The sequence below is a fragment of the Marmota marmota genome, unplaced genomic scaffold (assembly GCF_001458135.2).
Source record: "Marmota marmota marmota unplaced genomic scaffold, marMar, whole genome shotgun sequence".
In the NCBI taxonomy this organism is placed as follows: domain Eukaryota; kingdom Metazoa; phylum Chordata; class Mammalia; order Rodentia; family Sciuridae; genus Marmota; species Marmota marmota.
The window spans coordinates 2,450,184-2,466,032 of NW_026000082.1; the positions used below are offsets into that span (position 1 = coordinate 2,450,184).

Sequence of the window (15,849 nt, forward strand, 5' to 3'; positions counted from 1 at the left end):
GATACAAAATGTGTTTCTGTGACTGTGTTTGAGTAGTATATACATATATAAAATTTAAGCTCTAAATTTTGTGATTCTCTTCTTGAAAACACCAAGCTTCTACTCTAATTCCTCTCCATCCTCAATAAAGAAGCTAGTTTCATAACAGAGATTTTCACCTTTACAAAAACCAAAAAACTAGAACCCATGAATAGAGTTTACTTTTCTGGGAAAAACAGGAAACCCATGCATTCCCTTCAGTGTAGAATTGACCATTTAATATTAATGACATAGATTTAGATGCTTAGGAAGGGGGAACTATGTTCTATACATTTTTATTTTTATTTGTTTTATTTTTTCTATACATTTTTAAATGTTTGCTTTGTAGTTTATCTCATTTGATCAGGGATGGAACCCAGGGGAGCTTAACCACTGAGGTATATCTCCAGCCCTTTTTATGCTTTGAGACAGGGTTTTGCTAAGTTGCTTAGGGCATAAGTTGCTAAGGATAGCTTTGAACTCATGATCCTCCTGCCTCTGCCTCCTGAGTTACTGGGATTACAGGTGTGTACCACCATGCCTGGCTTATCCCATTTGACCTTTCACTTGCTTTGCTTGTTTGAGACGGTTAGGGGGCCTCAAGTTGACTGTAGTCATTGAAAGGATGCATACTCCAGATTGTCAACAGACCTCCTAGGTTTTGATATGAACGTAACTTACCTTGAAGCATAAGAAGTGATACATTAAGCAAATCAGTGTAGCCACTCACACTGTCCGTTGAATACAGTTTATTTCACTAGACTGTAATTTTATACACAGTATGAAGGGGTTTCCAGATAGCACATATATAGTTTACTTTCTGTACTGCTGAAGAACCAATTTTTTTTTTTACATTATATCATAATACCCTATTCAGTGAATTTTTCCAACTACATATAAATGGAGATTTACCACACACACGGTGCAAGAATGTCTTTATAACACATTTGAATCACAAAATGTGAATCTAAAATACATCACTGTAATTCGAACACTACTTTAAAATTACAATGCCCCATCATGTCATAGTAGCCAGATTTGATTAATCCCCGTGTAAATCAAAAGCAGTTTGGTGGGTAAGTTCTTGGGTAACTGGCAGCAGCTTTTAACTATGATTTCAAAAGAAATCTTAAGAACCAAAATTTCACAATTTTAAAATGTCTTCCCTTATGTGTTTAATATTCTCAGAGTCAAAAATGGGACATTTTAAAATTTATAGTCTTTTTAAACAAGGAGAATAAATCCAACCCTCCCTTAGCTGAAGGGCTGGAATGGTAATATTAGATTTCGTAGAAACCTAAGAAAAGTATTGTACAGGGGAGTGGAAATGAATTATAAAGAAACATAAAAATTTCTTTTAAAACAGCTTGGGTTTCTCTGCCCCTTCCCACTTCTGTCAAACACAGAGAGAATACTGCATTACAAATAAAGATGCTTTTCCACAAAATGACGTAAACAAGTCAGAGAGAAAGGTTTCTTCATTTTCCCATTTTTTTTTTTTTGAGTGGGGCAGTGGGATGATGCTGAGTTAAATAAGAGATATAACTCCTTAATCAAAGAACCACTTCATCACGCACACAACAGCTAGTGACAATCGCTGAAAATTTCTCCTGTGTTTCCTTTGCTTTCCCCCAAAGTCTGAGAATGTTTGAAAGTTCAATAAATAGTAGAAAAATAATCCTTTACTTAGAAATTTTGAGATGCATCATTTAGAGAGCTTCACTTAAGTTCCATACAGCAACCATGGTATCCAGGTACCGCTAAGAAACAAAGCACAATCTTCAAAGCACACACTGGTGTCTGGAGGTGCCACGTTCCCAGTCTCTGGTTGAGCAGATTTTCCTCTTCCAGTTAAGGAGAGCTGAATGCTTCTGGCTCCCTAGAACATTCCTCTGGCTCAGCTTCAGTGACACGTTTCGTCTGTGTTTGGAGGTTTGCCGTCTGTTCCATTCCATTAGCATCGTGGCAGGTTCATTAATCAGGCTTTCCCCCTCCATTTCAGAACCAGCTTCACGTCCTCACAAATGTGATTTTGTTGTTGCTTCTCTGTTTTTAAACATGCCGATGGGCAAGCAGTGAGTTGAACCACCCTGGACAAAGCACACACACAAAGGGTCTCTGACGGCAGGTTTTATGCTGGCTCTTTTTTTTTTTTCTTTCCAGAACATTCTGTATCTCCCAGACCCCCGTCTTCTCTTGGAGCTGAGGAGATTGTTAGCATTCTGCATCGACAGTGTGTACGGTCACGGCTGCCTGTAAGTGGTGGCTGTGGTGCAAGGTGGGGTGGTGTGAGCGGTAGTGGTGGAACTTGTGACTTAGTAGGGCTGCAGTCTGGGGCGGTGTGTCCAGGTCTAAGTCCTCGTCGTGGTTCCCCACATCCACCCCAGCTGACAGGGGGTCGTTGTTGCATGGAGGGTTTTCGCTGTCTTCCTGTGGGCTCATGGTGCTATAACCTGGAAAAGGAACAGAGTAAGTACAGCTGAGAGCTCCCAGACACAGGAGAGATGCCAGGAGGTACCCCTGTTGTGTGATACACAGGTGCAGACACAGACACTTGCATGCTGCCTGCAGATGTTGAAGGAATTTTTTTTCCTTGCAAAAGAACTATGAACTTTTTTTTTTTGAATTGGTGCATTATAATTATACACAATACTGGGATTCATTATGCCATATTTATACATGCACATTACATCAAAACCTGAAATCACTCCACATCCCACGACCTCTAGGTAACCACCACAGTCATTTGGGGAGCTCTCTCTTGAACTCCTTCCTGAGATTAAAAGTTTCTCTCCTATTAAAGAAATCTACAGGGCTGGGTTTGTGGCTCAGTTGGTAGAGTGCTTGCCTAGCATGTGTGAGGCACTGGGTACGATTCTCAGCACCACATATAAGTAAATAAATAAAGGTCAATCAACAACCAAAAAAAAAATTAAAAAAAAAAAATCTACGAAGTAGGCAACAGGCAGCTTCAAGGGAAAGATCTGAACAATACTCAGATCCTTCAGGGGTAGTGGGGCAATGAGCTTTGAAATGTCCACAAGGACAAAGCCAGCGTCACCATCACTGTATACCTGCCCCATGGCAGGCACAGCGTCAGGCAATTCTTACATACCCATGAATCATGCACATTAATATCCAGTTTATAAGGGAGAGAAACAATGATCAGAGAAGTTAAGGAACTTTCCCAAGGTTCTAGCACCTAATCAGATACTCCACATCTACCTATAACCATCTAGAAAAGGAATCAACTATTCTCTGTGTAAGCCGGCTCACTGCATTTAAAGATTCATTTCTTTTGGTATTCTGAGTAATACATGTTTCAAAAGAAATTGCCCTTGTTGATCAAAGGATTCCATTCCAGGAACCCTGGCATGTTTTTAAATATTGCAAAAATCTCCTTTAAACGTTTTAGAAGTGGCAGCTCATTAATATCTCCACTGCATCTACAGTTAGCATCAATCAGCACCCACCCATGGGTAGTGCTAGTCACATTTGTGGCTGAAAAATTGATGTGCTTGCAAACAGCCGAGCAGGATTTGTTTGTGACTGAAAATGTATGCTCTGTGAAAAAGTGAGAAAGGCAATTCTCTGTCCTCAATGAAATCTTACTCAAATGATAGCACAGACCGTCCAAGGCAACAAATATTTATTGGGCACCTCTTATGTGCAAGTCACTGGATTGGTCACTGGGGTAGACACACAGATGAAAACCTGTCCCGTAAAAGAAGCTCAAAGCTAGTCTTTAAGAAATAAAACAAGTAAAATTTACTTGTACAAGTTATTCAATTACTCATACATTGCAGACCATATGGGCTGGAGGGGGAGATGACAAAACATGAATAAGCAATGTCTTCTTTCCTTAATGATTTTAACTGAGATATAATTTAAGTGCAGAAGAGACAATAATTCCAATTTTGGGAAATGAGGAAGCATCACAACTCATTTCAGTTGGGCCTAAGTAGAAAAAAATGGGAGTTAATAAGTGGAGACGAGTAAAGAAACAGGAGGCAGCTACCAAGAAAGAGGCTTGGAAATGTAAGGCCATTCCTACACCATGTGATGTGATGTGCACTTGCAGGTAGCTGGAGGACAGGACAGGTGGAAGGCAAAAACTTTAAGAGGTAATAGTAGCAGTATTTGGAAATGATGGAAGCAGTTGGCTTCAAGGGATTATTCCAGACTGGATTTGGTGACCCAATGGATGTATCTGGTCAAGATGCCAGGTGAGTTGACATTCTTAGTATATGGTTGCTAGGTTCCAAGGCCAGGGAAATAGTGATGCTTTTACCTATGGTGAAGAGACTGGGAGGCCAGAATAAGTACCTCAGCTTCTCAGCTTTGACTGTGCTAAGACTACGATGTGACACTGGAAATGAGACTCCAAAACTTCAATAACAAGTATGGGGTACACTCAGACCACCTTATGCTATACATGTTAAGGCTGTGATAGAAAATACGATTTGGGCTGGGGATGTGGCTCAAACGGTAGCGCGCTCGCCTGGCATGTGTGGGGCGCTGGGTTCGATCCTCAGCACCACATAAAAAAAAAATAAAGATGTTGTGTCCACTGAAAACTAAAAAAAATAAATATTAAAAAATTCTCTCTCTCTCTTAAAAAAAAAAAGAAAATACAATTTATCTCTGCATACTTACAAGCACCCATGGTAATGCTTCATTCATTTTAGCATTCCTGGGTGTTATGGTTTGGATCTGGAATGTTCCCCAAAGGCTTATGTGTTGAAGGCTTGGTACCCAATACAGCAGTATTCAGAGGAGGGTTTTTGGGAGCTGACTGGATCAAGAAGGCTCTAACCTCATTGATGGATTAGTTCAGTAATTCATACCTGAGTAGACTATTAGGAAGAGGGAGAAATAGTAAGAGGTAGGACCTAGTTGGAGAAAGTAGATCTTTGGAGGTGTGTCCTTGGGGATGATATTTTATCCCGGACTCCTTCCTCTCTGTATCTCTATTTCTCTCTGCTCCCTGGCTCTCAATGAGCATGAGTAGTTTTCCTCCACTGTGCCCTTCTGCCATGATGATTCTGCTTTGTCACAGGCCTAAAAGGAATGGAGCCATCTGACCATGTACTGAAACCATGAGCCAAAAATAGACCTTTCTTCCTCTAAGTTGATTTTCTCAGGTATTTTGTTATAGCAATAGAAAGCTGACTAACACATGGGGTCCTTCTGCTTGGCTTGCTCTCCCATCTTCCCTCATCCTGCTGTTGTGCTTCCATATGCACATCTCCTCTGAGAACCCTTCTCAACAAAATCCAAACCCGGTCATGCCAGCCACAGGACTCTGGTGCTCCTTCTATGAGTTTACACAGCATTCTGTGCATATCTCTTTGCTTTACTGTATTATAAATAAAAACAAAAACAGGGCTGTTCATTAGCAAATTTTTTCTTAAATTCCAGAACACAAAGCAGGCACTTAAAAACAAACAACCCCTGCATGCTATATCCCCCAACCAATGGTATCAATGGGATTTTATTTTTTCTTAATTTGCAACTTTGCCTGGTATGAGATTCACTAGTCTCACGTAATTATGATGATAGGTGAGAATTCTTTGAATCCTGTCCAGGGCTTCTGACAAAGCCTAGTGTTGCGCTGAATCTGGGTGGTCACTGTACCTGGGTTCACTCAGGGTGGTAATAATGGTAGCTGTCTCCATGGCAACTTGGGGTACCCCCAATTCTTTTGTTACTGCTTTCTGATGAGCATCCCAGTAGAGGCCTTTCCATAGTAAAACCCTCATACTACAGCCATTTTATTTAATGTCCTCATTACAACAAAATTGCTCAATCCCTCTGTAACTTCCTCTTACTTAAAAAATTAATGGAAGTCTGAAGGGGGGAGCAAACAGGAGAAAGACAACACAGTTTCTCACTCCACACATTAACTGCTTGCTCAGTGCCAGGCCATTCTGCTGAGCACTGGGAACAGTGATGAATGAAGGCAGACAGGGCCCCTGACTCTGGAGGAGGAAACAGTATTTAAACACAAAGGTTGTCAGCTAACACTTTCAAAGGAAACAGTGCTTCCCAAAGGCATATGAAGAAAAGTGTCTGCAAAGACTATCTCAAGTGAGAAACTGACTTCAGGAATGAGGCCAGGCATCCATAAGGAACAGAAGAGCCAAGAAGAGGCTCTTGTGCCTTGGCAATCTGCTTATGTATTTTTGGGGTGGTTCCTAAGAAGCCTCTTGCTTGCAGGGGAATGCTCTGTCCTTCTGGGATCTCACGCACCATCTTGTGGCCACAGAGAATAACTGCAGTATAGGATATTTCTGCCTCTCCAGGAAAGGGTCTTGTGTTTTTGACCAGGTTTTCAAGGTTCAGCATTTATTTGCCTTTTAAGCATTTTGTAATATTTTCTTTTGCTTTTTGCTTTTGTTAGTGCATTACAGTTGTACATAATAACTAGGTTGATTCTGACATAATCATACAGATATGGAATTGAATCTACTCCAATTTCACTTCCCGGTTTCTCCCTTTTCCCTCCCCTTAACTCTTCTCCTCTACCTTTCACTCATCTATGGTTAAAAATACACACAGGGCATAACTCTACTTATAAGTGTAACAGTTTGCTGAAAAACAATACTGTAGGTATTCTTAGAATACTGACAAAAATGCCTAGTGCCTGATGGCAAGTTCAAGGTCAGCCTCTGCAATTTAGAGAGACCTTGTCCCAAAATTCAAAGGTTGGGAATGTAGCTCAGTGGTAAAGCCCCATTGGGTTCAATCCCTAGTACTGCAAAAAAACAAAAACAAAAGACAAAAATGGAGCTGGGATGTGGCTTAGTTGTAGAGCACCTACCTAGCACCTACCAAACACCCATAACATTGACAAAAATGGCCCTATTAAAAAATATATTCTTAACTTGAGTAACTCATCTTTTGTGATATAAAATTAAAATTAGATTCCTTTAAAATACAGAAATTTATTGATCACATATTTTTTTTTTTTTTAGTACCAGGGATTGAACCCAGGGGTGTTTAACCACTGAGCCACATGTCTGCCCCTTTTTAAAATTTTATATTTTGAGACAGGATCTTGCTAAGTTGCTTAGGGTCTTGTTAAGTTGCTGAGGCTGGCCTTGAACTTGCCATCTTCCTGCTTCAGCTTCTTGAGTTGCTGGGATTATAGGCAAGTGCCATCACACCCAGCCCACATAAATATTTCTAAATAAAAATGCAGCCTGGGCAACATTTAGTTTTAATTCTTTTTAAAAGCTTCACTACTCTAAGCCATACTCCAGGGGCTAGTCTGTTCAGCAGCTCTTTATTTATGTATTTCAAATTTGCTTTTGTGTATCACACCAAGACTCCTGTGAAAAGAACCCACACTGGGCAGCACAGAACCATGGCACTGTGATCCTGTTTACTCCACGGCCAGTCCCAATGCCTCCTCTACAGAAGCTGTCACATACCACCTTTTACCAATCTCAGGAATATGTGCATTCGTTTCTGCTTTCTTCCCGGATTTAATTTCTCAGGTCAAACAGGTGAATCCTGAGCTCCAAACCTATCGTATGTTATTTGACTTAATCCTCACAACACATTTACAAGGTAGGAATTTTAAATTTTACTTTAAGGTATTAGAAAACTCAGGTCCAAAGTAGCTCACTAACATCTAACAGCTTGTTAAAGGGCGGGGGGGGGGGGAGGGAAATCTGAAGTGAGCTTGGTTTGACCCTTAACCCTGTCTCCTAAGCTCTTTACTGTACCACCCCACCTTGCAGAAATAACAAGTCTCCCATTTTAACTAACTCTGCAGTGCCTGGCACACAACAGATACCTCACACAGGGGAATGTACAGAGCAGCAAGAGTGTGCCTACAACTAAACTTCCTTGCTGAATGTGAATGTGTATGTATAGCTTACCCTCTAGGCACCACAGGGACATTAACTTGACACCACCACTCTCAGTGATCCATGGTACAAGTTCAGAAATAAGACAACACCCAGTTAATTTCTATTAATTTCATGATGCATTTGGGAATATGTGGAACATCAATGCCCTCCACTTCTGGTATTGCATTCTGTCTGCATGAAAAACTATTTTTTTTTAACCCTTGGGGATAACAGGGATCCAATTACTGTGAAAAATGAAAGAAATGAAGCCCTTAGCTAGATTCCTTGGTTTTCAGATACTGCCACACTACACCATTCTCTTTATCTAAGCTGTTGCTTCATCTGCCATTTTACTGAGACAATGGGAGGGGCTCGTGGACCACTGGAAACATCACTCAGAATCCCAATTTGGTAGGGATGCAACTGGGGAGAGAGACAAAAAAAGGATTCAGTATTTCTGCTGAATAAGAAATTATTTCTGTTGAACTTTAGCAGCCGCAAACCTGTTTTATTATTCAGAGGAGAAGGCACAGAACTGTCGAGCAGAAGAAATTTATGCAGGTTCAAAGGTTTTTTTTTTTTTTTGGGGAAAAAAGCCAGAAAGTCAAGAAACTGAAAAAATTTAACTTCTGCTTTGGCTCTCCATAGAAACCCTAAGGTTCTATTTAGTTGGTGGAAACAATGTTATTCAGAGTCCAAATGAAGAGTCTCCAATTTACAAAGCAGAGTTTTAGCTTCTCCTGTTTTCCAAACGGAGTTTGAATACCTGGCAGTGGTATAAAAGGTGTCATGAGTTGCTGGGATGAAAATGACCCTGACACTTGAGCATAGGGGGGAAGCACATAAAGATTTTTTTTTTCTTTCAGGATAGGTGTGGGAAAAGCTAAATAAAAAAGACTTAAATATATTATTTATGCATAAAAAGACTTATTTCTGAGAGAAAAATAAAGATTTCTGGAAAATTAGATAACTATCTTAGAAAATAAAAAAAGAGATTTCACAAGAGATTTTTCATCCCTCTTATGTTTTTTTTGAAATGGTGGCAGTGATGCTCACAGACCAGGACATATCTACTGTTCTTCATGAAAATAAGCAATATGACTTTAGAAGGTGAGAAGCCATGTGGTATGGCCGAGTCTCCAGTGGAGCACATGGCCTTCCTAGTCCTGGGCTCCATTGTCACCTACTCAGCCTAGGCTGTCCCTTAGCATCTTACTGGTATTTGTACATACTAATTACCTCTAATATCCTTGGTTCCTAACTTTCTTTAATAATCCTTCAAGGCTCAGTGCAAATATTTCTTTGGCAAAGTTTTTTTTTCTGAGTTTCCAAGACAAGGCCAGAGATCGGGGTGGAGAGTGCTAGAGACAGCCCAGATTCTTGTCATGCCCCAATAGAGCCATGAATGATGTTGTAGTTTGCCCAACAACAACACTGGGTGGTTGAACCTCAACAGGTGTTGGTTGTGCTGAGAACCAAGCTCAGCAGTCGGGTTCCACATAGTCAACAAGAATCCTCCTCCTCCTTCCTTTTCTTGTGGTGCTGGGAATTAACCCAGGGCCTTGCATACCAGTTAAGTGCTCTACTGCTGGGCTACACCCCAGCCCTGAATCCTTTGTGGAGAAAAACTTGGAAGCAAACCATATGCCCAGAGGTCATCTGGCTTATGCCTGGAAGTGCTGAGATATAAGCAAAACTGCCCTTGGGCTCCTACAAAATGGTTTCATGCTGATGTGCATCTTTTGGGGGAAACTATGTCAAAATAACTAACTTTAAGCACAGAGCAGGTGAGAGAGGGAGTAGGTGTGAGCATCATCCCACAGGCAGAGCAGGCTCCTCTGGTCTTCTATGGCAGGAAGCAAGAACTCACCATGATCACTTTCAGTTCCGGACCGGCCCCAGTAACGACGCCTCCTTTCTGGACTGTGCGCGTGTCTCTCAATGACAGCAGCTATGAAACGGGTGTTGCTGACTGCAGGAAGTCAAGGACAGTGAACGTCACTCTCATGCCAGCACCTTCATCCTCTCAACCCCCTTGCTCTGAACATGCTCACTTGCATGCTGGGGGAAGGTATTCTTTGGAGAGCTAGAATAAGCAATTTTTGAAAAAAATTCTGAGGATGAGGAGAGGTGACTTAGAACTGAGGCAGGGAGAGGTACTTAATTATCTAGCTTTAACGTGTACCAAGAGGCCATGTTCCAGGTAGCTGAAGGCCAGGGTATCTCAAGGAATGCTCCTTTGATATAGAAAATGTCATTTCCCTTCTGAGTTTTGTGTGTGTGAGTGTGTGTGTATGTGTGTGTGTGTGTGTGTGTATGTGTATGTGTATGTGTATGTGTGTGTGACTGAAAAAATGCATATTGGAACATTCCCTTCCTAAAACACTGTTTTGGAAAGTAATGAGGGAGAGAAAGAAAGGAAAAGGTGAGCAGCTTCAGGTCAGAGCACCTACTGCAAAGAATAACAACATAAAGTCTTTTGAGATTTTTCTAAAACAAAGTGAGGACCTACACTTATTCCTAATGGAAAAGGGAGGAAAAAAAAAACACACCCACCATGTCAAAGCTTCTTAAATTTTCATACAAGGCAAAAGGACATAAGAAAGAATATTTGTTTTGGATCAGCCTCCTGCTGATGCCTTCTGCCGCCAGGCCGCTCGGTACTCACTGATGCCTCTGTCCTCGTGGCTGTCGTCGTCCCTTTCATCTCTGTCATTCTCCAGGTTGGACATACGCACTGACATTTCTACCCATCATTAAAAAGAGAGAAACATGACTATTTAATCAAACAAAATCACCCGCTTTAATACCCTGCTGAGTGCTCGTTTGATGGCTGGGTGACAGCATTCCATCAAGAATGAATCCTGGGCTGGGGGGGGCGGGGGCTGGCTTAGTGGCAGAGCACTAGCACAGCACACACGCACACACACACCCAGAGGCAGTAGAGAGTTTCTATCTTGGATGAAAATGAGCTGAACCCCTCCGTGCTTTTTTTAATGAAAGAGGGAGCAGTAATCAAAAGGAGAACAAGAAGTGAATAAACAAGCCAGGCATAGTGGCACATGCCTGTGACCCCAGAGACTAGGGAAACTGAGGCAGGAAGGTCTCAAGTTTGAGGATAGGCTTGGCAACTGAAAATAAAAATATAAGAAGGGCTGGGAGTATAGCTCAGACGTCGAGCAAGTCTGGATTCTATCCCTCGTTCTACACTCAAGCACACAAACACATGTGCTTGCACATACACACACACACACACACATACACACACTGAGGTTGATTTCTGAAGAAACAGGAGAAAAGAAGTTGATGGAGGTCGAGTGATCTTTAATCCTCTACTATAGTGACAAAACAGAAGCAACAGGGTCAAAAACAAAGACCTACCATGTTGATAAAATGGTGTTACAAATCCCTATAAAAGGCCAGGCACAGGTCACACTGGATGGTGGTCATCCTCAGCCTAGCCAAATCTCACCAAGGGCTGGTGCATTTTCATTATCCCTGCTACTAACAGAGATCATGACCCCTTGGTCCCCTTCAGCTGCAGTCATAGAAAAGCCTTCCAACCTCATTTCATTATTACTGCTGCCAGGGTGAGCTACCTCACCAGTTAACTTTATCTCCATGAGAGTCAGGTTAACACATCCCTGGGGCTTTAGGAGGTATAGGATGGTCATTAATCGTTGTTGCTCCCTTCAAATGAGTACCATAGCATACTTAAAATCTGGTATCTCAGTATCAAGGTCATGATTACAGATTTTTTTTGCACTTGGATTTGATTACTTTTCCTGTTTTAAGAGATGTGATTATTCCAAGGTGTGCACCTTCACTTCATATAATAGCAACTGCAATACAACAGATCCATGTTCTTGGCAACAGTGCCATGGGGAATCACCAGGGCAGTGCAAACTTCCCACTCAGCCCCCCAGTTTCCTGGCTGGCTCACTAGAGGCAGGCTATGGTGGGCCAATGCTGGTAAAAGAGAAGATCCATGGATTTTCCTGGGGAATCAGAATGGGGCTTGCAGGGTTTAGGCATTAAAGAAAACAGGTTTTGGGGACTTTTGAGATGACTCCAAAGAAGCTAAGGATATAGTGCTGCCCTTGCAATTTCTTAAGAGACTTAACCAATTGGTCATTGTCCTTCCAGCCTTGGAACAACCCAAAGGAGGCAGCTGCCTCCTAGAGGAGCACTGGGATTCATTCTGCACTCACCTTGGGCAGCAAGCGGAGACATATGCTGGTGACTCCGGCGATGAATCTGATGGCGGTAGGCGTACACAGCAAGGACCAGCACCATGATGCAGCCCATGATGCCTCCGGCCACAGGACCCACAGGTGCACTCTTAATCATGTTTAAGGTTATCACCTCGTCACCTTCAGCAAATACACAAACACGTGTGTTGGTAGGAGGTGGGGATGGAAGGATGACGATGGATAGGAAGGACAGAGCGGGAAGGGTTCTGATGAACAGTCGTGTGGCACTCTGAATTCTCCAAAAGACCCACCAATGTGGGAATAGAAGCTTGCTTTAGCTCCTTGCTCTAAAATGCTTGCAAACTGGAGCAAGAGCACAAGGGCAAGGACTGTTCAAGTGGATGCAAATCACTTAAATAGACAGCACCCAGCGCTGTAAGAGTCCTAGCTCCTAGAAGAGGAGACCGTACCCAGCACAGAGGTAAGGTCTTGCTGGGGGTCAGGTCACTCATTCACTGAAACAAGGGACCGAGGCACAATAAATATGAGCTAAACAGACCAAATTTCAGAGCTTATGGGTTCCCTTTAAAGCGCTATTTTCTCTTTGCAGGTAGGAAATTGCAGGTGGACATAGAAAATAATTGCTTGGAGCACAGGTGCCTGAACTATACTCCCAACTGACCCCATGGTAACACATGAGCTCAAAAAATAATGTGGTGGGTAAGTCAAGGTATAGGTGGTCCCCAATCTCTTACGATTCAGCTTAGATTTTTCAACTTGATGATGACACAAAGCAATAACGCATTCAGCAGAAAATGTGCACTGACTTTTGAATTTTCATCTTTTCCTGGGCTGGTGATCTGTGGTGGGATACTCTCCCAGGATGCTGGGCAGCTGCAGTGAGCCCTGGCTCCCAGTCAGCCACATGGACTTGAAGGCAAACAACTGACAATCCACTGTGTGCTGTGTTGCTAAGCTATGATGTTCGACAGGTTAAATGTATTAAACCCATCCTCTCTTAGGATAGTTTCAACTTACAGTGAGGCTTTCTGGGATGTAATTCCATCATAAGTTGAGTAACATCTGTATTAATTATATTTGACTCAACTGTCAGCTAAGAATTAGGATTTGGTGCTAAATCCAGGAAGACTGAAAAAATATCTAATGAGAGAAATAGTGTCCTTGATGGTGTCTTCAAGGTCTTGGAGCCCAACCCCAGAGGCTCTCTTTCCTGTGGTGTTCTGTACTCTACCTGAAGCTACATGGGGTAGGTTTGGCAACTGCTGACTTGGAGGCCCTAAATTTGGACGTGTAGCTTTAAGACTTCTGCCTTGTGAAAGCTGCAAGGAGAAAGGGAAATAAGAGGCTGCATAGGAAATAGATATACAGTGGTCACTGCACGTCACTGGCCCCCCTAGCTTCTGACAGCTAGAAGCACATTCACGCAGGCCTGGAGTTCAGGAAATCAGCCCTGTATTTCTCAGGACAAGCTTTATGGGAGTGAATTCCAGTATCTCAAAATCTGGCAGGTCATAGGGTTGCTTGCTGTCTCTGAACCGAATATCGAGCCAGCTCTGAAGGTAATTATGTGCCTTGGTTTTGTAACTAAAAGACTACTGGCAAAGGAATAGGGGAAATTGGGCAGAGGATTATTATTTTAACATGTTTCTGTTTTGCTGGGTATGGTGGCACACACCTGTAATCCCATTTATTGTGGAGGCTGATGCCAGAAGATTACAGATTTGAGGCCAGACTGGGTCACTGAGGGAGGCTCTGTTTCAAAATAAAAAAGGTCTGAGGATGTATGTAGCTCAGTGGTAGAGCACCCCTGGATTCAATCCCCAGAACCATTAAAAAAAAAGATTTTTGTCTTAGTATGTAGGTGGGAATATGTGTATTTAAGAATCAAGTTACTTTGGGCCCCCAATAAACATACCTATTGCTCCCATGTCATCAACGTAGGGACTTTTGGCTCCCACGATGCCCCCAAAGCATTCCTTCTGTGGTGCACAGTAGGATTTGTCCAGGTGAGTCTTCCCGTCACTGTCCACCACACACCATTCACAATCCAGTACACCAAAACAGTCCCTGTCAGAGACAACACTTCATGTTCCAGAAAGCCGTGTGGGCGAAAGGCCACATGAGCCTGGGCACAGACAGTCCCCAGAGTTCAGTACTGACGTGTGCTGTGGATGACCTGCCTTTTCCTTTCTCTTTCTTTCAAAATGGGAACAGCAATAGTCTGCCTGGGGATAGCTGCTTTATGCCTCTTGACCACTTGGAAATGAGAGAAATAAAACTGTTCTCTGTGCATTAAATTATGACACCCACATATCATGGATTAGTGCAGGGTTATTCTAAATCATCCTGAAAAAAGACCAAATGAATATGACCCAAAGGTTTCTTTGATTTTGGTCTAATAACCCCCATGTGTGTGGTCATTATTTAAAAAAAAAAAAAAGAAAGGAATAATCAAATAAGTTTAGGAAAACTGAGGCTGCTTAAAATGATTTTCTGCCAATTTCTTAGAGCCTTTAATATATTACATTCACAATGACTCTCTTAAGGGAGTACATGCAGTGCTTCCCAAGCCTAATTGATGGGGGCTACTGCATAACATACCAAATTAATCAATCTGATGGCACACCCCTCCTCTGCTAGAGTATACAGCAAAAGCAGGGCTGGCTGTCCCCTGTACGCACTTGCTTTGCTTAATCCAAGGGAACCAAAGCTATAATGAACTAATCACCCCCACCCCCCAGGCTTAGTCTATCACAGCCACGATTCCCATGATGTTTAGTGCAGCAAAACCTAGGGAGGAGTGCAGCAGAGAGCAGGGGACATGCAGCTCTTAGTTCTCCAAACTGCCATGAAGCAGACTTGCTTTCTAAGACAGGGAAGTTAATGAGCTTCAAAATATCACACAGAGCCTTGAGGCTGGGTTCTGTTTCTGGATTCCAGCAGATCTTGCTCCCTTGCCTTGCTTCTTCACACCACATCTCCTCACCCTGTGTTTATTTCAAGAGAAACATTCCCAGCCTATGGTCAAATGCCAAATAGCTGTAACAAGCAGGAGCTGAAAAATATTTAATCTGGTGGACAAAAGGTGTCTAAAAATCCATTTCAGATCAGAAAAACTGATATTCTTTTCAAAGCAGCAAGAATGGGAATGATCAAGTATTAGCTAGAAAAGCTCAGTGAGGCTGCTGGTCGCCATTCCCTATGGGGTTTGCTTACCCACTTTCCATCCTCTGACTGCACCTGCTGTTGACACACTGGTGAAGGGAATCTTGTAGGCCAGGATCAATGGCTGTGTATGTTACTGGCTCCTGGTGGACCTCACAGCTTGGGTTTCTGTACAAGAAGCAAGTCTGGAGGTTAGGACTGTATCACTCACATTCCAAACTCATCATGCACTGGTCCTTGACAGTGGTCAGACAAATCTGAGTTTGAATTCTGGCTTTTCCACTTAATGTAACCTTAGGTCAATTATTTAACTACCTGGGATTCAATTTGTTTATGTACAATAGAACATACACACATATAATAAAATAATAAACCTTCAACATAACAGGAAAGTATAAAATTAAAAGTGAAATATAATCTCTCTTGCTCAATCTCTTCCTCAGTCTTACTTTTCTGAGGTACTCACTGTTAGCAACACAATAAGGACACTTTGTTTTTCTATACCTAAACAAATATGAGAATCACAGGGCTAATTACAAAACTAAGTGATTTAATGTGTTAAAGTACCTAATACATGGTATATACTTAGTAAA

The 15,849-nt window shown here is 42.1% G+C and overlaps 1 protein-coding gene across 1 annotated transcript in view; it reads right to left on the reverse strand.

The window, feature by feature from the left end:
- Positions 1-752: 752 nt before the first annotated feature.
- The window catches only part of Cachd1 (cache domain containing 1), a 127,542-nt gene continuing 112,445 nt past the window's right edge, over positions 753-15,849 (reverse strand). The window contains exons 21-26 of the mRNA XM_015484907.2: positions 15,308-15,424; positions 14,007-14,158; positions 12,089-12,250; positions 10,546-10,623; positions 9,748-9,849; positions 753-2,471 (exon numbers count right to left, since the gene is read on the reverse strand). Coding sequence (XP_015340393.1) covers positions 2,233-2,471; positions 9,748-9,849; positions 10,546-10,623; positions 12,089-12,250; positions 14,007-14,158; positions 15,308-15,424 — 850 coding nt within the window. The 3' untranslated portion in view covers positions 753-2,232. The remainder of the gene's footprint in view (positions 2,472-9,747; positions 9,850-10,545; positions 10,624-12,088; positions 12,251-14,006; positions 14,159-15,307; positions 15,425-15,849) is intronic.